Below are 27,462 nucleotides of genomic sequence, written 5' to 3'. Positions count from 1 at the left end.
AGTATGACCCTGAGTTCAATCTCAAGAATGAAAATAATAATAATAATAATAATAATAATAATAATAATAATGGCAGATCTTAAGCTGGTCGGGCTTCCCGTCTGGCATGGCCGTTTGCATGGGACAAAGTGTTACGGTGTCTAATGTCCATGTCACTGGGATAGCCTTGTTCAGTGAGACCTGGATCAAAGAGAATTGGCTCATTAACTCAGAGAGTCTCTCATCAGAGCCCTTGAAGCGCTTACTGCCGTCCTTTTCCAGTGACCACCCAGCCTTGTCAATTTTACGTGTTTGCTCTGCGTGTGCCGCGTGTAACACCGGCAGAGCCATCTCCCGGAGTCTGGGCCATCAGCAGTTTGCCATTCTGTGTGTCGCCTTGATGGAAGCTCCCGACAAGTAGACATATGTAGGTTTTGCATATAGAGCGCAGAGGACGCATTTGGCAGATAGCTTGAGACGCGTCCCTGGGGAAGGTGCCGCAGGCGCTGTGGGCCCTGCAGATGGGAGCTGGCAAGGGAAGGAGCGGCCCAGATGGGGATCCCTGGGCTGCGTGCGAGCGACTGGAGGGGCCAAGTGGCTATGGAGGCAGAGAGGAGGGTCTGCGACTCCCCGGCCATGGGGAGTGGTGGTGGCCAGGGACAGAAGACACCAAAAAGGAGCACTAGGGGCGTGAGCAGCCTTGAAGTTTTTCTTAATTAGCCTTTTTCTTTCCTTCTCTTTCTCTTTCCTTCCTTTTTTCCTTTCTCCTTTCTTGTTTTCTCTTCTCCTTCATCTTTCTTTCTTTTTTCTTTTCTTTTTTACTTTTCCTTCCCTCTCTCCCCTCCCTGCCTCCTTCCCTTCTCTTCTCTTCTCTTCTCTTCTCTCCTCCCTCCCTCCCTCCCTCCCTCCCTCCCTCCCTCCCTCTCTCTCTCTCTCTCTCTCTCTCTCTCTCTCTCTGTCTCTGTCTCTGTCTCTCTCTCTCTCTGTCTCTTTTTCTTTCCCTTTCCTCTCCTTTCCTGAGTCTTTCTATTTGCCACAGCTGGTCTTGGACTTCTGCGCTCCCGTGACCCTACTGGCTTGGCTCTCGAGTAGCCGAGTCCACAGGCATGTGCCACCACGCCTGGCTGGCCCTCCACTTTCATAGAAACCTTCCCCTTCCCCCGCAGACATCCTCTTGGCCAATATTCACATCGTTGCTAACCGACCCAAGGACGGGCCACTTGCTTCTGTGATCTCACTGAATCCTCATGATAATGCCTGCTGATAAGCCCCGTCACATCCTGGTTGTGCAGACCCTGAAACCAAGGCCCCTGAGGAGTAGCAGCCCGTGTCCTAGCAAGTGGCCCAGCCTAGAGGGGAACACAGCGCGCTCTGACCCCAAAGTTCACGTTGCCATCCGGAGCATTCAGTGAAGACCAAGTCGTGGATCCAGTAGGTGGTGGGACTGATTTTCTTTTAGAGTCTGGCATGACCCCCTTTTGTTTCTGACCATTTGGGTCCACTCGGCTCTTTCATTCATTCAACAAAACTTTCTAAGGTCAGGCCCGTGCAGATGATGGGCTACAGTGACAGCTCAGACCTGGAAGAGCTCACAGTCTGCTCCAGGAAACAGACTCATAATGAGGTACAACCACCCACAACAGGTAAATACGGCACTGGGGTGGGCGGGTGCTGAGGAAGCTCTCTGGGGGCGTTGATGAAGACCTCCCAGGGGTTTCCATGGGCTAGAGGCCTGAGCTGGATTGTAATAGAGAAATAGGCACTGGCTGGGGAGAGATTGAAGGGCCTGCGTTGTAGGAAGAGTAACGCCTGGGCAAATGCATAGACGGCATCAGAGAGCCTGGGAACTGGGGGGCTGGTGGCACAGTGGTGCTTAGCACAGAGCAGTCCCACCTGCCCGGGACTCCGGTGTGGAGGACTCCAGTGGGGACTGGGAAGGAAGCTATTCCTGTTTGGCGTTATGTTGATTACTTTAGATGCAATAACTGTATTATTAAGACAAGGACCCTGGAGTTTAGAGCCAGATTGGACTTTACGTGGACTCCCATTTTGCTTGCTCCATACCTGAAAAAAGTTGGGGGATCAAGATGTAATTCAGTAGTAGAGTGCTTGCCTAGCATTGAACAAGGCCCTGGATTCCATCCCCAGAAACACACACACACACACACACACACACACACACACACACACACACACATTTTTTGTTGTTGTTTTGTGGTATTGGGGATTGAACCCAGGGGCATTCTACCTCTGAGCTACACCCATCCCTATCCCTATTTTATTTTGAAACAGGGTCTCACTAAGTTGGAGGACCTCACTAAGTTCCTAAGGCTAGCCTCAAAACTGTAATCATCTCGTCTCAGCCTCCCAAGTCCTGGGATTACAAGTGTGTGCCACCGTGCCTGGCTTATATTTTTAATACATCTGTGTAATTGATGGTGTTTTGTGTTGCATCTTTAAAACGTCAATATGAGTGATATCACACCGTCTGGTCTTCTGCAACTTGCCCCCCTCCGTTCCATGGAGGTGTCTAAGGAACCTCTAGTCCTTCATTTTCACAATGGTACAGAACGTCTCTGACCACTAGACAATATGTTTATGATTTTTTCTGCTGATGGGCATCGAAGCCAGCTCAGGTTCTTCTTTTGTGTAAACACTGCTTGCTGCAGTGAGCAAGAGGATCTCTAAGTATCCCTGACCAATTGTTTTCCAGAGTGGCTACCCCATTTTACCTCCTGCCATTGGGTTAGAGAGTCTCCGAGCGCCAAATCCCTGCTTTGCCACTTTCTGTGTGGGTGCCAGTTTGACAGGTGTGAATCTCACTTTACTGGGATTTTATTTTGCATTTCCCTGATTCCTAGCCGGGCTGGTTACCTCTGCATATGTTTATTGGCCATTAGCGACGCCTTCTCTGCCAACTGCCTATTCAAATATTTTGCCCAATTTTCTATTGTTTCTTTTGAAAATTGATCTGTGAAGGCCAGTGTATATTTTGGATATTGCATTACACATATCTTCTTTTGATAAACTGGGGTTTTATATTTTAATTAAGTATAGCCATCTTTTTCCTTATGATCTGGGCTTTTGGGGTCTTTTTCAACAAATCCTTCCCTCTTATAAGTGTATGAGTGTGTGTGTGTGTGTGTGTGTGTGTGTGTGTGTGTATGTGTGTGTGTTTATGCCTTCAGTACACCTGGAATCCATCTTTTTTTTTTTAAAGAAGTTTATTAAAAAGATAGAAATACAGAAAATAGAAATACAGAAAAAAGTTACAGCCCCATGCCAAAATGGCATGAGGGGGGAGGGTGGCCCGGGCCAACTCACCACTCCCCAGAATCCATCTTTTATATATGGTGTGAGATAGGGATTCCACCTCATTTTTTCCTAACATGGACACCCACACATGCCACCAGCATTTGCAGAACCGTCCACTCTTTATCTACTGATCTGCTGTGCCGCCTCTGCCCAATATTAAGCTTCCGTGTGCAGGTCTATTATTGCAGTCTCTGTTCCAGTCCACTGTTCTATTTATCCATCTTTAGTGCAATATCCCATCGTCTTGTACCTTTTTTTTTCTTGTTCTACTGGGGTTCCTGGAAGCCCTTCTACCTGCAGGCTACACTCCCAGACCTATTTTATATTTTTGAAACAGGGTCTCTTATGCCAGCACGGCTGGCTTCAAACCTGTGAGATCCTCCTGTCTCCGCCTCCCAAGTGCGGGGATTACAAGCGTGCACCACCTCGCCCAGCCTCTTGTACCTTTTAAGGCTCCTTGATTTCAAAGAGCCGGTGGCCTCCAGGGAGTAGATCCGTGTCTTCTAGGCATCTGCACTAAATACACAAACATTTGTGGAACCCGGTTGCTTACAAAAGGGTCTCCCACATTTCTCTGGGTCCTAAAACTCCCTTTTGCAGAAGAAGAAATAGAACACAGAGGTGAGATGGCTTGCCAAGGTCACACTGCCAGGCAAGTGTTGGATCTGGAGTTCTGTCCCATTTCAGAGTGCCCCCCCCCTAGTCCCTCTCTATATATTGCCCAGAGTCTACTGACCCTGTATCTTCCTTCCTTCCTTCCTTCCTTCCTTCCTTCCTTCCTTCCTTCCTTCCACTAGTGGCTTCTGAGTGATGAGCCTGCCTGAATCTGCGGGATGCCAGGGCCAGCCCCCATTTTTGAGGGGCAACTCTCAGTGTTGGAGACCAGCAAAAAGGGTGGGGCTGCAGGTGGGGATGTTATGGGACATCCTCCGAGGCTTGAGGTCAGCGTCAGAAGTCGAGCCAGGTTTCAGAGGGAGTTTAAGAGCCCATCGTGGGCGAGCACTGGGGCCCACGGCGTCCTTCTGAAGGCCTCCCGCCCGCCCTCCCGCCTCGCCCGGCAGGAATGCGAGGGATCAGCTTTCAGCCCAGCCGCGGCTGCCTTTCCGGGGAGCTCCGGGTGCTGGCCCTTCCCGAGCGGCCGAGTTAACTGGTTCTGTCTGTCTGACTGGGAGAGCAGCTCTCGCTAAAAATAGCGCCCTGCCCCGGCCGCCGCAGAGGGAGCGAGGGCTGGCACAGCCCGAGGAGCCGGGGAGCTCGGCGCACCGACCCCGGAGGCCGAGGCCGCGGGCACCGCGCTGGCCCCACAGGTGCCGCAGAGGGTGGAAGGCCGGCGGGCCGAGGCGCGGCCGGGGCAGGCGGGCATGGGAGCGGGTGGCCCGGCCTCCCGCGCCCTGGCCTGGGCCTCCCTGCCCCTGCTGGGGCCTCCGGCCGGCGCGCTCTGCGAAGGCAGCCTCTGCAGCCCAGGTAAGCGCTGGCTCCACTAGGGCTTGCTGGGCCTGGTCCTCTTCCCTGACCCCGGGAGGCGGCGGAGGGTGGCCAGGCGGGGCGAACCCTGGCGTGCAGCACCGGGATGGGGAGAACTCTACCAGCTCACCTCTAGTTTGAGAAGGTCTCGCCGTCAGGTCCGAAAGGCATTCGCCCCCTTCTGGCCTCCAGTGTTCCTATCTGGAAAAGGGGACCATAAAACCGACCAACTTGACTATTCCCCGTGTCTCCAAGAGAAGTCTGGGCCCCCGCTGCAGCGGATTGCGAGCGTGCTCCCGAAATCGGCTGGAGCAGCGGGGGTCCTCGGGAGTTTACGCGGGTGGGGATACCGGAGCGCCTTGCCGCGACTTCCCTGCGCGCCGAGCTCCCCCGAAGCTCAGGTCCCCCCATCAGTGCGGCGCCGGAGGTCGGAGAGCAGAGCTGGACGCGCTAAAGTTTAAGGGGTCAGCGGACACGAGATTCCTGGCGGGAGGGGGAGCTGCGGGGTGGCCCAGGGAAGGAAAACCGAGTCTCGGTACCCCCCAGAGCCGCAGGGCGAGAGCCAGGGCGTTCTCCCGGGACTTCTGGGGCTGGCCCGGCCGGGGGAGGCGGAGGGGGCGTGCGTCCGGGCGGGGCGGGGGCGTGTGCGCAGCCGAGGGGTCCGCCCTGCCCGGTCCTGCCCCGCGATTGACCAAGCAGGTGCGCCCCCGCCCCCGGCCCGCCCCCGCCCAGCCCCGGCCGGCCGGGCGGAGCTGCGGGCCTGCGATTGGCAGGGCTGGCCGGCCGGTGGCCGGGAGCCCGGCGCCGGGGGAGGCGCGGAGCCGGCCGAGCGCGCTCCTGCCCGGGCCGCCGAGCCGGGCCCCGCTGGCGCCACGGAAACTTTGCTGCCGCCGCCCTGGGACCCCGGGGCCCCGCGGCCCGGAGACTCCGCCACTTCCCGAGCCTGGCCCTGGGCCGCCCCGGCGCCGGCGCCTCTGGGATGGCAGCGCCCAGCGGCCAGGCCGGCGCGTAGAGGTAAAAGCTGGCCACGGCCTTGGGTCGGGTCGGGGGTCCGCGCCGGCTGGCGGCGAGTCGAGCCGGGGCCGGGGTTCGAGAGGATCTGGGGGCTCTTCTGCGAGGGGTGCGCCGTGGGCCGCGGCTGGGCTTTATTTACACGCCTTGCACCGACAGTCCCTCGCGTTGACCCTTTAAACTTTGCTGTGCGGTCTGCCCCCATCTTTGACCGCGAGAGGACAGCGGGGTGTCACGAGGAAGCCGGCCTCCCGACCGCAGGGGTTGGGGTGGCCCGGGGGCGTTTTCCAGCCTACCGATTCCCAAAGCTTCCAGCGAGGTCCCCGAACTTCAAACCCTCTACCTCACCTGGGGCTGGTGATAGCCAGCCACCCTCCCTGCCCGGAGCCAGGCATGCCCCCCGGGGCACCAGGTTTGGGGTGGTTTTTGGTTTAGTCTGCACCAGACTTCGTGCCAGCGGCGGCAGGTGATTGAAGGTGATTGACGTAAGGTCTCTTCCGGTTCCTGGCCCACCCCACCTACCATGAAAACACCTGGAGCCTCCGCAGAATGGGAACAGGGATCAAAGCCCTGTAGCCCAGGAGCCCTCGGGGGAATCCAGAGGTGGACTGTTCTGGTTTCTGGATGGCACACACTTTACTACTCTCTGACATGCGCCCTGCTCCCCCCTCCGCTATGGGGGGAGGTGTTCTATCTTAATTTTAGTTATGGGTGGATAAGTATGTAGATCGTCACCATGAAGATCATTCTCTAACATTATTTCACCTGCAATGTTAACTCCTTTCTTGACGCCAGAAAGTGTTTTCTTGACCCAGGACCATACATTTTTGAGGGCTGAAAACCAAACCAAATAACCAGCTCTGGGGCCCGGAGAACCTGGGTTCAACCCTCAGACTCCTCTGCTCACTACCTCTGTGTCCTTGGATAGGTTTCTGCACCCCTCTGAGCTCAAGAATCCCGAAGTAGTGAAGTAAGGCACTTGGTTCATAGGACAGCAGCGGCCTTGAACAGTTTGCACCCAGGCCCTTGAGCCATCTTGCCGCCTGAGGAGCCGGTCACCCCCATTCCTCAGTTTCCACTGGCCTAAAAACGGGTAAAGTCTAGCTCCTTTTAATCTTAGAGAAAAATGCACAGGTGCACACACACACACACCGGGGGGTGCAGGGCTTCCTGGGGTTTGTAGGCCTTTCTCCACCTCCTCTGGATGCCTGGAGGTGACCATTGTAAATATCAGGGAAGAACAAGGAATCAGTTAGCCAGCATGATGTGGACAGGGGCTGACCGGGGAGCACTCGGCCCACAGTCACCTTCAAGTCCATCCTGGCCACCCACCCCCTCCCCGTTCTTCCTTCTGCGCTGCTGCGTGCCCACCTGGCCAAGGGCTAGGCTATTCTGCTCGGATCCTCCAATAATCCTGAGCCCACCAGGCAGCTGGTTTCATGATTGGGCATCCTCAATATGTTAAAAATTTCATCCTGTTTTAAGCAGAGATCTGTGTCCCTGTTAACTTCTACCCGCTGGCTCCAGCACAGCCCTTCGGGCATCTCTTACTGGCTTCACCGAGGTCCCCAGTGCCTGGTATAATGTTCCTCCCCTCGGGCAGCCAGCACCCTGGAACAGAGTTTGGCAACCAGCGCACCATTTATTGTTTATTATGTGCCGGGCCCATGCTGGGGGCTTTACGCATATTTTCTTGAATTTTTAACCCTCATGGGGTTGACCATTTTCTTATCCTCCTGTTGCCTATAAAGAAACAGGTTGAGAGGAACCAAGGGACTTACCCAAGGTCATATAGCCAATAAGGGGCTGGCTTGCTTCCCCAGCTCAGCCCCTGGCTGTAGAGCCCATGTGTCTTTCTAATTGTTACTTTTTGTCTCCTGTTGGAATGCATGCTGTGTAGGAGTGTGTGTGTGTGTGTGTGTGTGTGTGTGTGTGTGTGTGTGTGGGCTTGCACACATGCCAGCGCTCTCAGAGCCTGGGCCTGTGGTCTGTGCTGGGATGCTTTTATCATAAGCACCTGGGGCACCAGTTAAAATGCAGATTCCTCATCTGTACTCCAGATCTGGGAAATCTGCCCTTGAAAACCCTCTCCACCCTCCTGTGTGGCACGATTTCAGAACTTTCACCCCGAGGCCCTTTTAGGCAGAGAGTATGGGATATGAGCCCCAGGAGGTCTGAATCCGCGTCTTGGCTTCACTCTGGATTCGGTTGCCTTTTCTTTCTGCGTCTTCTCCCAGCTGTAAAGTGTCAGGCTGCCACACACACTGGCGCTGAGGCGATCGTGACCTGGGGGAGCCCCCTGGGTGGATGTCAGGGGTTATGGGACAAGTCAAGGGGACAGGGTGAAGCTGGTGGGTGTGCAGGGGGCAGGCCTGTGGCCCCAAAGACCTCTGGCCTCTGCATTCTAGAAGGATGGCAGTACACCGCATGAGGCCCGTGTGACCAGGTTTCTCAGTCAGAGTGGTGGGGACCCTGGAGAGCAGGGAGGACCCCCCCTAGATATGTCTTCTTCCATCCTCCCATGGTGCCCTCTGACCTTCCTAGCTGGGGGTGTGGAGCCTGAATCTCTGGCAGAGGGGAGTGGGGTGGGCACATCTGCTTTGTAAATCTGGTGAAAATCCATTCACCCCTCTGGAGGACTGCTGTGCTGGCCATAGCCGCCCTAGGGAAATGTCTCACCTGAGCCCACTGGGCTGGGCTGGGGGCTGGGGCAAAGGGCGCCCTGCCTAGAGCCTAGATCTCAGCAGTATTCCTTTCCCAGCGTGCTGCAGTGTGCTTGTTCTGCCTGTATCCTCTTTGATCCTGCTAAAGGCACAGAATTATTAAACACCCATTTCATGGATGAGGTCACTGGAGTCCAGGAAGCTGCAGTGACATGTCCACAGTGCTCGTATGTGTGGGAGGGGAGGGGGAGGTGCGGGGTGGGGACTTGAACCCAGGTCCCCTGACGGTAGCCACAGGCCTGTTTGGTGCTATCTTGCTGTTTTTCGGCTTCACTGCTCATGGTGTTGGTGCCAGAGCCCTTGCCTGGGCTCTGGGAGACCTGGGCCATGATGGGGCGGTGGGATCGCGGGCAGGGCCGGCCATCGCTTGAGGCTCTAGTGTCCTGAGCTCTGAAGGGGAGGGGTGAGGCGGCTCAGCTAGACCTGCTGAGTGCTTTCCAACCTTGTCCTTCACGGATCATACTTAATGTCTGCATTTCTGGGGAGAGAGAGGCCCCAGGGCCTCAGGACATGGGCAAGGGCTGGGCTGGAGGGCAAGGTATGGTGCCGAGAGTTATGCTAGAAATGGGCGTGGTGAGCCTGTGGGCCGAGAAAACTGGGCAGAGTGGGAGGTTTCAGGGGAGGCCTAGGGTGCTGTGGTAGGGTGGCTTAGCTCAGGATGAAAGTCTTACACACTCTGAACACTGCCAGAGGGTGCTGGTGGGCAGGATCGGGGTCCTGAACAGAAGCCGAGGGCATCTTGGGGCTCTGGGAATGAACAGCTGGAGTTCCCTCCCAGGCCACGAGCCAGGGCCACGAGATCAGGGGCTTGTGGGGGCCTCTGCTCTCCCTCGCAAGCTTCCCCAGCCTGGCCCAATCCCCGTGGCCGGGTGGCTACCCGCAGCCTGGCTTCCTGAAGCAGGCCTCGTTAGCCCCTGGCCGTCACAGGTAGCTTCCCGGCGCCAGCATGCATCTTCTCTCTGAAGGTGGCTCCCTGCCAATCACGGCGTCACCAGCGCCCCTGGCCTGGAGCAGCAAGGCCCAACTCTCCTTCTGCCCCGGGATGCCTCTGCCTGCGACTCCCAGAGGCCGGCTCTCCATGTCACTGCTCCACTGCACACATTCTTCCTTACCTCTGGGTCTAGCACAAATGTCACCTGGGCTTGGTCCCATCACCCTGCTGAAGGTGCGCCGTCCCCCTGCGCAGCCTGGCTCACAGCTCTTGTCACCAGACCTGCTTTCTGCTCTGCGTGGGTGCGTCTGCCTCCCACGATGGGCTCTGAACTTCTTGAGGTCACAGACCTGGCCCTGTGCCTCTTCTCGGTGCCCACATCATGGGTGGGGCCCGCAAGGCTGCCATTGGTCTAGTAAATGCTCTTGGGCTTTGTAGTGTTGGAATGGCTTTGAATTGTATTGGCGTTAATGCTTCTGCCTTAGAGCATTGTCACCAGACCCCAGTCCTCAATACAGTCAAAGGGGGAGCCTTTCAGTCCCTGCTGCGGGCTGGGCTGGCTCCAGCAGGGAGGGACAGGCAGGGTTGTCTTGGGTTTGTGAAGAGGCATCTTGCCTGCTTTGGGATCATTCTTAATCTGTCTTCTCCCTTTCTTCCTTTCTTTCTTCCTCTCTCTTTCTACTTCTGTTTCTGTTTTTTGCTTTCCCCCTCTGTCTCCCCTTCCCTCATCCCCCATCTTTGCATACTATAGGTTGGACCCAGGGTCTTATAACCTGTGCTTGGCAAGTGCTTTACCACTGAGCTTCGCCCCTTTCCCAATCTGCATTTTAAAAAGTCTATCCTGCCAGGGCGTGGTGGTGCATGCTTGTAATCCCACCGAGACAGGAGAATTGTGCAAGTTAAAAGCCAGCCTCAGCCACTTAGTGAGGCCCTTTGCAATTCAACGAGACCTTGTTTCAAAATAAAGAAAAATAGGTCTGGAGGTATTGCTCAGAGGTAGAATGCCCCTGGATTCCATTCCCAGTACCACACAACAACAAAAAAAAAGTCTATCCCGAGACAGGCATGTTGGTGCACTCCTGTAATCCCAGTACTTGGGAGGCTGAGGCTAGGAGGATTGCAAGTTCGAGACTAGCCTCAGTACCTTAGTGAGACTCTGTTTAAAAAACAACAACAACAACAACAACAACAGAATAAGGGCTGGGGTGTAGCTCAGAGCTACAATGTCCCTGGTTCAATCTCCAGTTTAAAAAAAAAAGTCTCTTCTGGGGACTTGTATCATCAAAGATGGGCAGGCCCACAGGCAGGGTGGGAAGCCACCTGTCAGTCCTGCAGGCTGAACTTCAGCTTGTGAGTGAGAATAGAGCTTAGCTGAGGTGTCTTGGTGATTGTGCCAGGGACTCACACATGTGGCTCCAGGTGTGAGTTTTCTATAGTTGCAGTTATTGATGTTCAAAACCTCCTTGGAAAGGGTCTGTCCTTGAGTTGGGAGAGGATCATGAGCCCCAGAGCCAAAGGAGAAAGAGTCGATGGAAGACAGATTATTATTATTTTTTAAGTCCTGGGGATTGAACCCAGGGGCATTTTACCTCCAAACTATAGCCCCCAGCCCTATTTCTTTTTATTTTTTGAAACAGGGTCTTACTAAGTTACAGAAGGCCTCACTCAATAACTGAGGCTGACCTCGAACTTGGGATTACAGGTATGTGCCACCATGCCCGGCTAAAGAAGACTAAGATTTATGGGAAAACAAACCATTTGTTGAAATTGCCCTGGGATGTAAAGTGCTTTCATAAAGAAGGTCTTTTAAACCAGGCGTGGTGGCGCACACTTGTAATCCCCGTGCTTGGGAGCTGAGACAGGAGGATCCCACAGACTCGAAGCCAGCCTCAGCTACTTAGTGAGGCTCTCAGCAACTTAGTGAGACCCTGTTTCCTAATAAAGTATAAAGTAGGTCTGGAAGTACAGCCCGGAGGTAGAAAGCCCCTGGGTTCCACCCCCAGTACCACACATACACACACACAAAAAGAAGTTCTTTTAGTCTGATCTCCTGTGACTTTCAGTGAGGAAACCTAGTCTCTGGGGAGGGCACCCTTGGCAGATCTCACAGGGCCAAAATGAGACAGCTCCTCTGTCCCTGGGTCCAGTACCCCCGGGAGGCCAAGGTGAGCCAGGAGGAGGCTGTCCGAGTGGACAGCTCCCTGGTCAGAGTGAGATATTTTTTTCCTTTGAGATTCTGTGCTGGGGTCACCACAGTGTCATTTGATGTGGGTGAACTTGGACAGTGGGGCCGGGGCGATAGGCAGTGTCCCTGGGAACTCAGCTATTGGGTGGGAGGCCGCTGTCCTGATGTGGGAGGCCCCCAAGTCCTTGTGGGTCATGGTGGCTGGTGCCTGTGAAAGACCCTGTTGGGGTAAGCTTTGAGGGATGCTGGGAGCGAGGCGATGATGCTGTCTGGCTCTGACTCAGATGTCCCCAGTCCCTTGCTGATGGAGGCTGGTGGGACCCATTACTTTGTTACTGAATGTTCCTTCTCCTGTCGCCTCAGCAGCCTGCCTGTCCACCCGCTTGTCCCCGCCTAGACCCTGGCGCAGGTGACCCAGCACAGGACGCCTTGTCAGAGAAGGGCTGGGAGGGACTGCGAGGAAATGACAAGGGGGAGAAATGAGTGGCCCTTCTCAGCATCTGGCGACCCGTCTGGCTGTCCCAACTGGAGAATATGTGACAACTGAGGCCACCAGGAAATGGCTGTTTGCTGGGGACAGAGAGGACCTGGCCAGACATAATGGAAGCCAGCCTGGCGAGAGCCGGGCCCGCAGGCCTTCCCGGCAGAGGGAGGCCATCAAAGCTGGCGCTGCTTCCGAGAGGAGAGAATTCCCAAAAGGCCCTGTCAGCCCCCGATAGGAATCTGTGGGGTGTGTGAGGGATTTGTTTTTTCGGCCAGGATGTGGGGAGTTAAAAATAGACCTCGTAATCCCTTGGGTTCGTGTCGCACTTGACGCTGTGCAGAGCCCTCTGGCTGTTATCTCACTTGAATGGCTTGGCCACCGGGACGCACTTCCTAAGTCAGCACGCGGAGCCCGGGCCCACTTCTGCTCCAGGCCGCGCCCCAGATCCCAGATCCTGGAGCCTGGGCCCACTTCTCCAGGCCGCGCCCCAGATCCCGTGGCAGCACCTAGGTCCACCCCCAGGCCCCGCGCCCGAGTTTTTCCTCTTAGGAGGAGCGCAGTTCAAGCCAGAAGGTGACAGGAGGGAAAGGGGCTGGTTGAAACAGCAGAGGTAAGCCAGGTGTGTTGATGCATCCTGGTAATCCCCGTACCCGGGAGGCTGAAAAAGGAGGATCGCAGGTTCAAAGCCAGCCTTGGCAACTTAGTGAGACTCTCAGCAACCTATCAAGACCCTGTTTCCAAATAAAAATTAAAGTAGGGCTGGCTGGGGATGTAGCATGGAGGTAGAATGCCCCTGGGTTCACCCCCAGCACTACCCAAACATAGTGATTTTTCTTTTTTCCTTTCCTTTTTTTTTTTTTTGCAATGATGGGGATGGAATCTAGGGCCTCCTGCATACTAGGCATGCACTCTACCATTGAGCTATACTCCAGCTCCAATAGGGGAAGTTTCTTTCTTTCTTTCTTTCTTTCTTTCTTTCTTTCTTTATTTTTTTTTTGGTACTGGGGATTGATTTTTTTAAGAGTATATATATTTTAATTGGTGCATTGTAGTTATACATCACATTGGAATACAAGACTTGTGAAGATATACAAGCACACATCATCCAATTAGCCTTTATACAATCCCTGTCCCATTCCCTCCCCCTCCCTTGATCCCATGGTTGATTGGTGATTAACTTTGATACATTTGTTTACATACATCATGAGTTTTAAAGAGATTCCATCCTCCCCCATCCCATCCCCTCTGATTGGTCACCTTAATTGCTCCTCTATAGGGCCCTTTCTTCAACTAGATCTCCTAATACCCATTTCTTCCTAGTTTTTGCATATTAGGGAAAGCATCTGGTTTTTTTATTTTCTGTGATATTTCTCTGTGTATGCGACATTGCAAGTTCTGATCCCACTCTTGACGGCCCCTGCACTGGCCTGGCCACCTGGCAGGCTCTGATGCCGGCTTCGCTGGCTCTAGCACTGGCCTTGCCTCATGGCAGGCCCCGATGCCGGCCTCACTGGCCCCGGCACCAGCCTCACCCCTTGGCAGGCTCCGATCCCGGCCTCAGAGGCCTCAGCACTAGCCTTGCCTCACGGCAGGCTCTGATCCTGGCCTCGCTAGTCCTGGCACAGGCCTAACCCCTCAGCAGGCTCTAATCCCAGCCTCAGAGGCCCCAGCATCGGCCTTGCCTCACGGCAGGCTCCGATCCTGGTCTTGTTGGCCCTGGCACTGGCCTAACCCTTCGGCAGGCTTTGATCACAGCCTCGGAAGCCCCAGCACTGGCCCTGCCTCACAGCGGGCTTCGATCCCGGCCTTGGAGGCCCTGGCACTGGCCTCACCCCTCGGCAGGCTCCAATCCTGGCCTTGGAGGCCCCAGCACCGGCCTTGCCTCACAGCAGGCTCTGATCCTGGCCTCACTGGCCCTGGCACTGGCCTCACCCCTCGGCAGGCTCTGATCCTGGCCTTGGAGGCCCCAGCACCAGCCTTGCCTCATGGCAGGCTCCGATCCCAGCCTTGCTGGTTCTGGCACCGGCCTATGGTACTGGGGATTGAACCCAGCAGCATTCACCCTCCACTCCAGTCCTATTTTTTTTTTTTTTAAACAGGGTCTCACTAAGTTGCTGAGGCTGCCCTCCAACCTGCAATCCTCCTGTCTCGGCCTCCCAAGTACTGGGATTATAGGTGTGCACCACTGTACCTGCCTCGATAGGGGTAGAGTTTTAAGCAAAGCCACAGGATAGCAAGAAGGCCAAGAGCAGATCTCCTGCTGGGACTGAGGAGCAGCAGGGAGCAGGGAGCAGTGGCACAGGGCAGGGGTGAGGTTGTGATGGAGCAGGGCAGAAAAGGCCTGCTGGGGCTCCAGGTTGAGGACCTCAAGTGCTACAAGAAGACTTGTGGATAAGATGCTGTAGGGAGTGGGGAGCTATTGAAGATTGTAGAGTTTAATTACTGCTTAATCAAGAGTGCAGTGCAGGGCATACTCCCTGGCTTTTCTATAGGTGATACTTCATAGTATTTAGTAGAAAAAAATATTTAAATTTGAGAAGACATCTGGACATCCCTACCTCTCCTTTCAGGACTTTGCACCCCAGTAGGAGAAGGACCCCATTTTCTCTTGTTTCTTCTGGGAGGATCCAGCTCTGGGGCAAAGTGTTTATCTGGATTACTTGGCTTATAGTTTTGTTTGTTTGTTTGTTTTTTGCAGTACTGAGGATGGAACCCAGGGGCATTCTACCTCTGAACTACACCCCCAGCCCTATTTTGAGACAAGGTCTCACTGAGTTGCAGAGGGCCTCACTAAGTAGCTGAGGCTGTCCGCGAACCGCAATCCTCCAGTCTCAGCCTCCCAAATGCTGGGATTACAAGCGTGCGCCACCACACCCGGCTTAGTTTTTCCAAGTTTTAAAGCTAGGTCTGTTTGTCTGTCTGTCTTCTTGGTGGCTGAAGTTCGGGGGAAGGGCTCCTCTGTCCTGGCTTGCCCTGTTGGACCTTTTTGGGACACTTTAGCACCTTTAACACAGTGCTCGCCGCCCTCCACGCTCCTAGACCGCTAGGGCCGGGTTTTACTTCTTCCCCCATCTGTGGGGCCCCCGTTCAAGCCGGCTCTTCTAGGTAGCCTGCAATAGTCTCTCCAGCGGCACCAGCCTGTCCTCTGCTCATCTGAATGCCCCTTGTCCTCTAACCCTGGCCTCTCAAGAACTCTGCTCCCTCTTAGCTAGGCCCAGACCCCGATGGGCGGGAGGGAGCTGAAACAGACCTGAGCTGGACAGACCACTAGAAATCCTTTGGTGTGGCCCATCCACTTAGAACCTGGCAGTCAGAAGCCAGGGTTTACTGGAGCTTCACGGCAGGTTCACGGCCGAGCAGGCTCTCCACACCTGTTCCGATCCTCTGCTTCAGATCCAGGAGCCTGGGATCCCGCTCAGCGCTCAGTGAGAAGCCCAACTGTGCCACGGCCTTGGCTCTGTGGGGCCGGGAGCCAGCACCGCCAAGCCTTGGGTTCCCAGAGAGTGCTCCTGGCATCGGCGGCGGCTTAGTCACACGGATGAGATCACCATTCACCTCTGCATGGGGGAGGATGCCAGGGTTTGGGAACTTTCACTCTGAGCCACTTGTTGACTTGTGTGTATGTAAGAAAAACAGACTGTTGGTTGGGACTTTGTACTTGGTTCTGTTGTGAACTGCAGGCCTAGGGAAGCCCCTGGCGCATGGTAGGTGCTTGGGCTGTGTCACTTTGAAGCTCCCCAGGACTGTGCTCTGTGTTGAGGAAGACCTCGGCAGGAGCCGGACTGATGTCAGCACCCCCCTGCCATCCGCTGGCTGTGTGAGCCTGAGCAAGGCGCTTGACTTCTCTGGGCTCTAATAAAAATACGTAGCGGCTCATGCATCAGGTATAAGCATGAGTATTTAATTCCAAGCTTTAGCACATTTCATTCTCACATCAGAATATGAGGTCCCAGTATTGTCTCCATGTGGCAGAGCAGGACACTGAGGTCCACAGAAGACGACTGACTTGCCTCAGGTCACCCAGACAGAGCCAGGTCTGAGTGCAGGGCCTCCGGGCTGCACAGCTACCCTTAGCAGGCATTCGCGGCTCTGCCCTCCAGCTGCTTGGCTGCCTCTGGAGCCATTAGGAAAAGTATAAACACAGAGACCAGGTGCAACTGGGCAGGGAAGGGTAGGGAAGGCATGATCTGGAGGTCGGTAGTAAGTGGGTCAATGTCTCCAGCTCCCCACTGCAACGCTGACCCCGAGCAGCCAGAGGGGAGCAGGTAGGGCTACATCCAGGCCCCACGAAGGGATGAGCATGCGCGAAGACAGGCTTTCATGAGTGGCCCTGAAGCTGGCTCCTTCCGTCCCCTGCAGCTTGTTGGCATCTTGGTGTTGATGCTAATTCCATTCCCACACTCCCCCTTCAGGGAAAGGTGTTGATTCATTTCGGAACAAGGGTCTGTGGATGGCCACCAAATCCTGGGCTTCGCTAAGAGGTGAACGGAGAAGCTGGTTTCCATTGCAGAGGAGCTTGGCCAAGCAGAGGGGCCGAGCAGGTGTGTGGCCTGAGGCTCTTCAAACAGGACTTTATTTGAGTCCTGGCGGCTGCAGCTCCTAACCCTTTCACCTCAGACAAGAGTTACCTCCTTTCTCTAACCCTCAGTGTTCTTATCTTCAGACTGGAGACAATAATACCCATTTCTTAAGGTGTTAGGTGAAAATGGACACAACAAGGAGAGAACATATTGCAGATGTGGAATAGATGTGTTTTTGTTATTGCTTATTGTTTGCATTGTTAATACCTGGGGCTTGGACCAGGCGTGGGAGTGCACACCCGTAATTCCAGTACTTGGGAGGCTGAGACAGGAGGACGGCAGGTTTGAGAGCAGCCTCAGCAACTTTGCAAGACCCTTAGCAAGTTGGCGAGACCCTGTTTTAAAATAAAAAATAAAAGCCGGGCGTGGTGGCGCGCGCTTGTAATCCAAGTGTGTGGGAGGCTGAGACAGGAGGATCGCACAGGTTCGAAGCCAGCCGCAGCTACTTAGGCTCTCAGCTCTCAGCAACTTAGTGAGACCCTGTTTCCAAATAAAGTATAAAATAAGCCTGGGAGTATAGCCCAGAAGTAGAAAAGCCCCTGGGTTCTACCCCCAGTAACACACACACACACACACACACACACACACACACACACACACACAAATAAAAATTTAAAAATAAAAAAAAATTAAAAATAGGACTAGGGGCATGGTTCAGAGGTAGAATGCCCCTAGGTTCAATCCCCAGTACCAAAAAAAAAAAAAAAAAAAACCACTTGGCAATGACTCTAGTCATTGTTCCTTTCCAGAATTTACCGTCTCTGGTTAAGGCAGTTCTGGATAGGGAAAGATCTGAATTAGAGAGACTGTATGAATTATTTATTTACTTTTCTTGTAACACTACAAAGGGACTCCAATCGGCCAAACAGAATTATAAATATGGGATTTTAAGGGAGTAACTTTGATGAATAGAGAAAGGGTTTAATAGAGAAGATTTGTTAAGGTGCTTGGAGTTTTTCCTCGCCTGGCATCCACGCTCCCCTGCCGGCCTATTGCTGCGGTTTAAGGCGCCCGGGCGGGTGTGTAGAAGCTGTCTCGCTGGGGAGGCGGTGGGGCGGAACAGACCTGGGGCTCCAGCCGAGGTGGTGCACACCGTCATCCAGAGCCTGGAGAGGTGGAGGCAGGATGGCTGCAAGTCCAGGCTGGGCAGCTCAGTGAAACCCGATCTCAAAATAATGCAGGTTCGAAGCTAGCCTCAGCCACTTAGCAAGACCCTCAACAACTTTGTGACATCCTATTCCAAAAGAAAAAGAAGTTTTAACAAAAGGAGGAGCCGGGCGCGGTGGGGCACATCTGTCATCCCGGTTACTTGCGAGGCTGAGACAGGAAGGTTGCAGGTTCAAGGCTAGCCTCCGCAATTTAGGGAGACCCTGTTGCAAAATAAAAAATAGAAAGAACTGAGGGCATACCTCAGAGATAGAGCACCCCTGTGTCCAATCCTCACTATCTAATCTAAATAAATAAATAAGGCTGGGGTGTAGCTCATAGCTCAGTGGTAGAGTACTCCTGGGTTCAATCTCTAGTACTGACAAAAGCCTGAGATTGGGCTCCTGCCTCCCTCCATCTCAAGGGTCTACCCACGGATTGAAAGCACTCCGGGCCCTTGGAGAGGCTGCAGTCGGTTGTCAGTCTTGGTGTAGATGGCACGGCAGGAGTGGCCAGGTCGGCTGCCCAGCAGGCTGCGAACAGAATCGCCGAGATCACCTTTCCTAAGGTTCCCGCTTTTCCCAATGGGCAGCTCACTGCCAGGGCCCCAGGCCTGGCAGGCAGGACACTTGGGGAGGTAGGGAGATGTCTCATCCTGCCTCAGTTTCTCCATCTGGCCCAGATCCAGGTAGGGCCCCTTTTTATCTCGGGTGTGCTTCCAGGGAGGCGCAGCGGGGCGTGGGGGAAGGCCAGGCAGGCCCGGGATCTCAGCTGGGCTTGCCAAGTCCCTGGTGGGTGCCCCCCAGGCAAGTCATTTCTCTGCCTGCACCCCAATTTCCACCAAATGAGGATAATAGTGGCACCTACGTCACCGAGTTGTTTTGAGACCTAGGTGAGGTAATGCTCGTGATGTGCTTATCACAGAGCTGGCAATTAGAACCCGCCCGGGCAGGGCCCGCCTCACTGCTGCCCGCCCTTGCGCCTGGCTTCCTGTTTGTTGTTTACAGTCCTCTTCACCCACTACTGTGGGGATTTTAAGTATTTATGTCCTTGCTGGAATTTCTCCTGCATTGTCTAGTTAATTACCTAATTGAATCAAGGCAAACAATTCTGCTTCCTTCCCTGTGCGAGGGCAGGAAGTGGCCTGGCTTCTCGACAGGGTGATGGAGGTGCTGAGTGGCGGGTGCACCCCGTCTTAGGGCAGCTCCACCCCCCCCCCCCCCACAGGCCGCAACGCGCGTGGAGACACAATTCTCCTCGGAGACGTCGCCAGCTTTGGACCAGCGTTTCCTCGGTGCCAACGTGCCGTTTTGGCACCTCCTTGCCCACTCCCGGATGAATGGTTGAAAAGATGTTTAAATATTTAGAACAAGTGAGTTATGTATTGGGGAAGTGCTGTCCAAAGGAATATAAAGAAATCAAGCCGGGCGTGGTGGGGCAGGCTTGTAATCCCAACATTCGGGAGGCAGAGACTTGAGGATGGCGGTTCGTGGACAGCATCAGCTACTTTGGGGGCCCTTTGCAGTTCAGTGAGATCCTGTTTCAAAAATTAAAAAAAAAAAAGACTAAAAAGAAAAAGGAAAAAGAAAAAAGAAATCAAGGTACAGGCAGACGCTTTGATGCTGAGGAGTCAGTGGCTGTGCTGAGGCTCCTTGGTGTGGGTGGGAAGTGCAGTGGTTAGGGGCACGGGTCTGAAATGGTCCTGGGGCCAACCTCCACTCTGCCACTTAGTGGCTGAGTGGTAGCAGCGGTCACTTAATGTGACTCCAAAGCAAAAAACACAAGAGAACCTGCCTCATGGGTGCGTTGTAAGAACCGGCCTACACTCAGTGCCTGGCGCATGGTAAACACTCAGAGGGAAGTCAGTAGTTTTATCCAAGAACCTTAAAAACGCCCTCACCTATAATCGCAGTGCTTGGGAGGCTGAGACAGGAGGACTGCCGGTTTGTGGCCAGCCTCAGCAACTTAGCGAGATTCTCAGCAACCTCGTGAGACCCTGTTTCAAAATAAAAATATAAAGGGCTGGAGGTGCCATCTGGAGGTAGAATGCCCCTGGGCTCAATCGCGAGCATCCCCCAAAAAAATCCGTACCCAAGATTCTCCCCACCTGTCTTTTCAGTTTTTCTCCCACTCACAAGTTGACACCAGGACCCAGCACCTCATCTCTCTACCTCTGCGCTCCTGGGGACAGTTCCTGCTACTTGGAACACCCCCTACCTGTCCATATTCTCAGAATCCCTCTTTCTCACAGGACTTATCCCAAGCACCGTGCCCTCCGTGGACTTTTCCTAGGGCCCGCCAACCCATCCCTCATAGCTGCGTAGTCATGACTGTCATCCCAGGTGTCTGCACAGCCCAGCGACGTCCCGGGAATGCCAGGCTCTTAAGACACTCTGTAGGAAGGTTTAGGGAAAGCTGCATGATCATGCCTGGCTTGTATGGTACCGATCCATGGAAGCAATTTTAAAGACTCGGAGAAGTCCTGCTGTAAGGATTCCCGATTCCATTTTACCCCAGAATGCTCCAAAGCTCTGACAGGAGGACTCTTTCTTCTTGGACTGCCCGGTGACAGGCTCTGAGACACTCTTGGAGATGTGGTGTTGTAGGCATCTATATAATAGTGTGATGCTATCACCTGCAATACAGTCATGGACACCAAGACTTACAGAGCTTAGTAATGGGCTCCAGATTCACCGGTGACCTGTCTCTCCCTCGCCACCTGGGTCATCGGCAGGTCCTTCATGGAGGCAGCCCGGGCCAGGTGTGGCAGCCAAGGACCTACTCTCAAAGAGTTTGGGTGTTGAGAGAGACACCTGAATAGAGAGGTTAACTGCCAGTCATCATCCGTGTATAACTGGACCCCAGCACCCGGTCCTCATTCCTGAGGTCCCCTTATCCCCAGAACTGGGCCTGCGGGACCCCAACTGCATCCAGCGGATCCCATGGCCCCACCGGGGTCCCCTCTGCAGGGATGCAGCCCGCCGGGAAGGGAGCAGCCTGCTATTTATCAATGCACACTCTTCCCCTGCCTTTCTGGGGAAAATCCTTTCCTTTCCATTCCTCTTTTATTATCTGAAATTCTCCCGGGAACAATTACCTGCCAGTGGGAATTATCTGCTGTCTTTATTCTGCTGCCTGTCTGCCTGACTTCCTCTTTAGAGTAATTGATTTTGGTAATTCAGAGCCCCCGAATGCGGTTTTAGGAGGGAGTGCTGCGCAGAAGCAGGGGAATACCCACAAAGGCCTTTTAAAGGCGGCGGTGGCTGCAGCGGCAGGTGGGTGGCGCTGCTGGTAGTGGATGTGGGGGCTGGAAGGAGACGACAGACAATGTGTCTCTTAGCTTTGAATTTCCCCGTCCTGTGCTCAGGGTGCGCGGGCTGCAGCGTGTTCTCTACCTGGAGCCAGGGTGGGGCAGAGCAGCTGGAGTAAAAGAAGACGCTGAAGGGTGGGTGGCCGGGTCAGCCCTGAGCATTGGCTCCTGCTGGCCTGCCCTTGGCCCTCACCCTCCGTCTCCCAGGCCTAGGCACCTCGCCAGGGCCTGGCTGCCTGGGGCAGAAGGGCCTGAGGACTGGCCTCAGTGGGGAGCCCGAGTAACTGGGGGCTTATTTACTTGGTGGGTAAGAAGTCAGCGGTGTGTGTGGGGTACCCCGCTGAATAGGCCCAATTCCAGACCTGGCAAATGTTCTAGACGTAGGAAAGGCTTAGACCAGAAGCTTCCTCTGTCTCTGTCATCTGGTGGGAGGGATCCCATGGTTTCTGTGGGTTCCCTTTCTGCCCCCACCCTCCCTCACCCAAGGGACAGGAACCCCCCAAACCCACGGAGTGGGGCTTTGGTTTAGCCCCGGGGGCGCCTTTGTCACAGCGGCCCCGCGAGGCCTGGACCCTGCAGCTCCCTCCTCGGGCCTTAGCTTACAGACAGGAGATTGGGGCCCGGGGAGATCTGTGGGTGCAGGGGGTGAGTGGGGGCCCGGTGCAGGCTGGACACTCATGGGAGGCTCTGTGGAGGCGGTCTCTGGATCTGCTGTGGCTCCCAGCTGGAGTCGGAGCCCTATGGTTACTTGAGTCTGTGTCTAATCACCTGAGGACAGGGACCCCGTCACCTCCCCGTCACCGCACAGTGCCCCGCTCAGTGTTCGTATAGGGGTCAGCAGCCAGGGTGCTTCCAAGTACAAGAGACAAAAGTCCCCACCCAGGTCACAGGTGAAGGGACTTCACAGGCTTGTGTATCTGAAGAACCCAAGGAGGCCCGAGTGAGTTATCAGACATAATAGCCGTCTGTCTGTCTCTTTCCCCCTGTTTGCCCATTTCTGGGCTGTTTCTCCATGGACCTGGGAATCAGGAAAGGAGAATTCCCCAAGGAAAATTGTGGTGCTGGCCCCAAAAGAATGGGGAGTGAACAGAGGCAAAGACAATAAAAGACCCATAAACACATAATGAGCATGTTACGGATACTTGTTAAATTCAATGGCTTTTTTTTTTTTAAGAAACATTTTTTTCCCCAAGAAGGAACTTATGTTATAGGCACAATACTCAGGCAGAAGGCTCTTCATCCCCTATCGACGCGACAAAGCAAACCTGTGCTTTGAGAAGGATTCTGCAGCCACAGCTCTGCTCAGCAGAAAAGAATGCCGTGATTGGTTACTGATGTGAGCCCCGGCCTTGGTGAGCAGGGAGGCAGGGCGGAGCTGTGTGTGTGTGTGCCACACAAACTTTAGCCTGAGTTTTGGAGTTATTGGAGTTCTTTTGAGGGTTGAAAACAGCTGGGTGCAGTGGCACACACCTGTAATTCTAGTACTTGGGAAGTTGAGACAGGAGGGTCACAGGTTTGAGACCAGCCTCAGCAACTTATAGAGATTCTCAGCAACCTAGCAAGACCCTGTTTCAAAACAGTAATAAAAGGGGGGTGTAAGGGAATAGCTCAGAGGTAGAATGCCCCTGGGGTCAATCCCTAGTACCCAAAACATTTTTTAATAAAAAAATTAAAAGGGCTAGATATATGGTTCAGTGGTAGAGTACCCCGGTTCAATCCCCAGTACTGCTAAATACATAAGTAATGGTTGAAGACAGTTGGGCTGAATCAAAATGATGTTGAAAGATTCCTCTGAACTTGAAAGGGCCAAACCAGCTGGTTGTGGTGCCACATACTTGTAACCCCAGCATTTGGGAGGCTGAGACAGGAGGATCATAGTAGGTTCACAGCCAGCCTCAGCTACTTAGTGAGGCTCTCCGCAACTTAGTGAGACCCTCTTTCAAACTAAAAAAAAAAAGGGGGGGGCTGGAAGTGTAATTCAGAGGTAGAATGCCCCTGGGTTCCATTCCCACTACCACAAAAAATATAAATAAAAAAAAAATAAAGGATCAAATCTACATGTGCTTGGAAGCCCTCCGGCCAGGTACAATACCATCTTTTAGAATGGAGAGAGAAATTCTAATGTGAAAGCACATTTCAGGGGGTGGTCGGGAGGGTGCCCCTGGCACTCTGGCACTCTGGAGGCCTTCCAGTCTTCTGTGACAAAACCGAGCTGCTCCCCGGGGTGATGGAGTCAAAGCATCTTTGTGGAATGTCTGCCAGGTGGTAGGCCCTGATTTAGAGCAGACTGAGACATTTCCCCACTGGACGACATAAGGCCAAGCTTCTCAGAGAGGAGAGGTTGAAAGAGAGGCAGATCTTAGGATTTTCCTTAGCAAGAATTTGGTGAGATTTGAAGTTGTCCTTACACTTAGGTCGAGTGCGATATGATGATCTCTAAGTGCCGGAGACCAACTCTGGTGCCTGAAATTCCACTATTAGGAATAGATTCCTTTGAAGTAAACACTGCTCTTTCTGGCTTAGGTGTTAGGTGTCAACGGGGGACTGAATGGGGATCTCATTCATCTCTAAGCCCTCTGAGGGTTGGAAGTGTTTTTTCCCCAACCCCATGACAAGACCCTTAGAAAGCAGACTCCTATTTGAGGTGGGACTGGAGGCAGAAGGAGTTAAATAGGGGACCCGGGGACCTCAGGGGGCTGGTGGTAGGAGTCAGTTTGCGTCACTGTGGCTGCCCCACCCTGGTTGCCAAACTTAGTAACTCTCAAATTTTAGTCATCAAATCCCTTTCAGTGGTCATTGTTCTTCAGTTTTGGATCCTCAGGGCAGAACAAGAACTAAAGGTTCTTCCCGGCTCTGACCCCCTGCTGCAGCCTTTCAGATCCTTCCGCTCAGATGGGCGGCTCCCGCTCTGGCTGCCCGACTCCCGCTCTGGCTGCCCGGCCAGCTGCTGGAGGAAGCAGCCAGAGCCCTGGCCAGACTCCCTGCCCTCCCCCCTTCCCAGCTGGAGGAGCAGTTGCCTGTCTTCCCTGGTCCCCTTCCTGCTCCTAGGAACCTCTTCCCCACCAGGGATCAGCCAGTGCTGACCACTCCCCTCCCCATCTGGTGGGTGCAGGATGGGCTTGGCCAGCTAAGAACCTGAGCTGCTCTCTGCTGACCTGTCCATCTGTAAAATGGGATAACAGTGCCAACCCCGACGGGTCCTTGGAAGTACTGGGATAGCTAATACAAATCGATAAATTGATTCCCTAATTCAAGACCTGCATGCAGCAGGCTTTTTTTTTTTTGCAGTACTGGGGATGATAGAACCCAGGGCATTCTACCTCTGAGCTATATCCCCTGCCCTATCATTCATTCTTTATTTTGAAACAGGGTCTCACTGAGTTGCAAAGGGCCTCACTAAGTAGCTGAGGCTGTCCACAAACCGCGATCCTCCTGTCTCAGCCTCTCGAATGCTGGGATTACAAGCGTGCACCACCACGCCCAACAGAAGGCTTTTTAAAAAAATTATTAGTGCATCGTGTCTCACATCATAATGAAGTCCAGAGTGCACACGCACAGAGCAGTTGGTGAGCTTCCCCGGCTCCCCCTCATATATTGAGATCGGCGTTGATAATTCCATTTATGTACACAGCATCAATGGAGTGCTTCCTTCCTTAATTCTTTCCCCTTCTCCCCCTAGACCCTGCCACTGTTCCACCGGGGTTTGTCCTCCTTTATCTAGAATCTCTTTATATGCCAATGTCTCCCTACTTCCTTCAATGAGGGAAAACATACGACCCTTCACTTTCTGTGACTGGCTGATCTTACTTCGTATAATATTCTCCAGATCCACCCATTTCCCTGCAAACACGGGAGCGTTAGCACTGTGAGGTCCTGCTCCGGCTCGGGCAGCCTCCTGGGTGGATCTCGGCTGCCTGCTCTGCTCTCCCGACTCTGTGCCCTGCGCCCTCTGTAGAGCCTCTGTGTCTTGAGACTCTCTGAGGATCCTGGGTACCCTCCTCCTCTCCCCTGCCGCTCTCACCTGGGATCCCTGCTCATGCCCAGGGTGTCTACAGCATGGTTGGGAATCTCACCCCATCCTGCTCTCCCAGGTGGCAAGAAGTGACCATCACTGGATGCTCTAAAGCCACGCCCGCTGGTCCACGAAAGCTCATTTCCTTCCTGCTGTAAATGGTTCGCAGACAGCCTCAGCTACTTAGTGAGGCCCTTTGCAACTCAGTGAGATCCTGTTTCAAAATAAAGAATAAAAAATAGGGCATGGGGTATAGCTTGGAAGTAGAATGTCTCTGAGTTCCACTCCCAAAGCCACACACACACACACACACACACACACACACACACACACACACACACACACCACCTCATCCGTGCAGCCCCTCCCCAGGCCCCAGCCTCTCACCTGCAGGTGAAGCCTGCACAGCCCAGCCCTGCGTCACAGCCAGGGAACCAGGGCAAGGTGGTTTCTCTTCTTGCCCTCCCTTCCTTTCCTATAGCGTGCAAAACTCCATTTCCCCTTGGGCACCGGCTCCTGCCCCCACGGCTATTGGGGGGACCCAGCCATAGCCCATTCTTGGATTGCTTCTCCTCCCCTTCCTCGCCCTTCCAGGAGACCTTTCTAAACTTTGGTCTTATGGGGGGTCATTCCCCTGGGCATAACCCCAACTTCTCAGCTCAGCGTTCAGGGTCCTGCAAGCCCTTGCCTTCAGCTTCCCAGCTGTCCCTAGCCTGCAGAGCTCCTCTCCCCACCCCCCTGGGATGCAGGCCCCTCAGCCTGCACAAAGCCAGCAGAGGTGCCTGTCCCCCTACAGTCCGGCCCCCTCTCTCCAACAGGAACAGCGTGGCTGTTTGTGGTTCATATTTTCTCTAGACTCCATAGAATTTGCAGCGTGATTGTTTCTGGCTCAGCCTGGACATCTCTGGGCCCTGCAAGCAGAAGGCCGGCCTGATTACCAGGTCAGCTCTTAGGCACAAGGTGGCTGCCAGGATGGGCGGGCACCCCTAGTGTCTGGTGCGGGCAGAGTTCTGCAGTGGTTTTTGGTTGTTTTTGTGGTAATGGGGATGGAACCCAAGGGCATCCTACCTCCAAGCTATACCTCCCGCACTATTTTTTATTCTTTATTTCGAAACGGTCTCACTGAGTTGCAAAGGCTTTCACTAAGTAGCTGGGGCTGCCTGTGAACCGTGATCCTCCTGTCTCAGCCTCCCAATTACTGGGATTATAAGTGTGCACCACCACGGCCGGCGGCCCTGTGGGTTTTTTTTTTTTAAATCAGATAATCCGTGCTCTGGCTGGGAGCCCTCAATGGCCCTTGTGAGGGGCCTCTGCACCCCCAAACTTCCTCTCTTGGGAGGTAATATTTCCACTTCTCAGGACAGGGGCTGCCAGGTAGATTGGGCAATGGTGTGGGCGGAAGCAAAACAGAAGTTGACAAATAATAATTAACAGATGTCAGTCGTTCCGAGCTTAAAAATACACCACCACTCCCCTCCCGGCAGGAGGAGGACACCAAATGGTCACTCGCCCACTTGGGAGGAGAGATTAGTTCACAGCCAGCTTGGGACAGGCTTGGCCATGAATGACAGGCGCCACAGGGCATGGGGACAGGGTGGAGATAGTGCCGCTTGAAGACCTCTGGCTTTGAGCTGCTGTGATTTGCTGGGGTTTTCTTGGGGTGAGGCCTCTGGCTGCCCAGGGGCAGGTGGGGGTGTTTGGAAATAACACTGACAGGTCCTGCTCCCCTGCTCCATCAGGCCCAGGCAGCTGTCTCCAGCCTGTTACCAAGGGGCTCGAACCTTGCCTGCCTGCCTGCCTGCCCCCTGCCGGCCCCTTCTCAGCTGGCCCCGGCGGGAGGCCTTCCCTGACCATATGTCTGAAAGGTGGTGACCCTTCCCGGCTAGTTGCTGCCTGAAGAACTGTTTTCTTTATTGTATGAATCACAGTTTTAACTTATATGTATACCTCCCCCAGATATGTGTGTGTGTGTGTGTGTGTGTGTGTGTGTGTGTGTGTGCACGCACACACACACACACAAAATTGTTTTCCTAAGCAAGGCTCAGTGGTGTATGCTGGTAATCCCAGCACGTGGAAGGCTGAGACAGGTTCGCCAGTTCGAGGTGAGCCTTAGCAACTTAAGGGAGACTCTGTTTCAAAATAAAAAATAAACTAAATAAAAAAGGCTGGAAGTGTAGCTCAGAAGTAGAATGCCCGCTTGGTTCAATCCCTAGCACCAAAAGAAAATATTTTTTTCCTAGAGTTTTTCCTTTACAAAGCACTAAACAAGATCCCCGCGAAGGCATACATATCCGCTATACCATAATATTGTATATTCCTTTT

At 53.9% G+C, this 27,462-nt stretch overlaps 1 protein-coding gene across 2 annotated transcripts in view; it reads left to right on the top strand.

Annotated features, from left to right (window-relative positions):
• The window catches only part of DAB2IP (DAB2 interacting protein), a gene marked incomplete at both ends in the record, with an annotated part of 197,698 nt that overhangs the window by 21,424 nt on the left and 148,812 nt on the right, over positions 1 to 27,462 (top strand). The window contains one exon of one of the 2 annotated variants that reach the window (XM_080708712.1): positions 4,656 to 4,758. The exons of the other annotated variant lie outside the window; for it this stretch is intronic. Coding sequence (XP_080564838.1) covers positions 4,656 to 4,758 — 103 coding nt within the window. Of the gene's footprint in view, positions 1 to 4,655; positions 4,759 to 27,462 lie in introns of those variants that run through there. 2 annotated transcript variants of the gene reach the window in all.

Source organism: Muscardinus avellanarius, assembly GCF_963383645.1.
Source record: "Muscardinus avellanarius genome assembly, chromosome: 13".
Taxonomy (NCBI): domain Eukaryota; kingdom Metazoa; phylum Chordata; class Mammalia; order Rodentia; family Gliridae; genus Muscardinus; species Muscardinus avellanarius.
The sequence above is the reverse complement of the archived record's forward strand: the minus strand, read 5'-3'. Positions and strand labels throughout refer to the sequence as shown.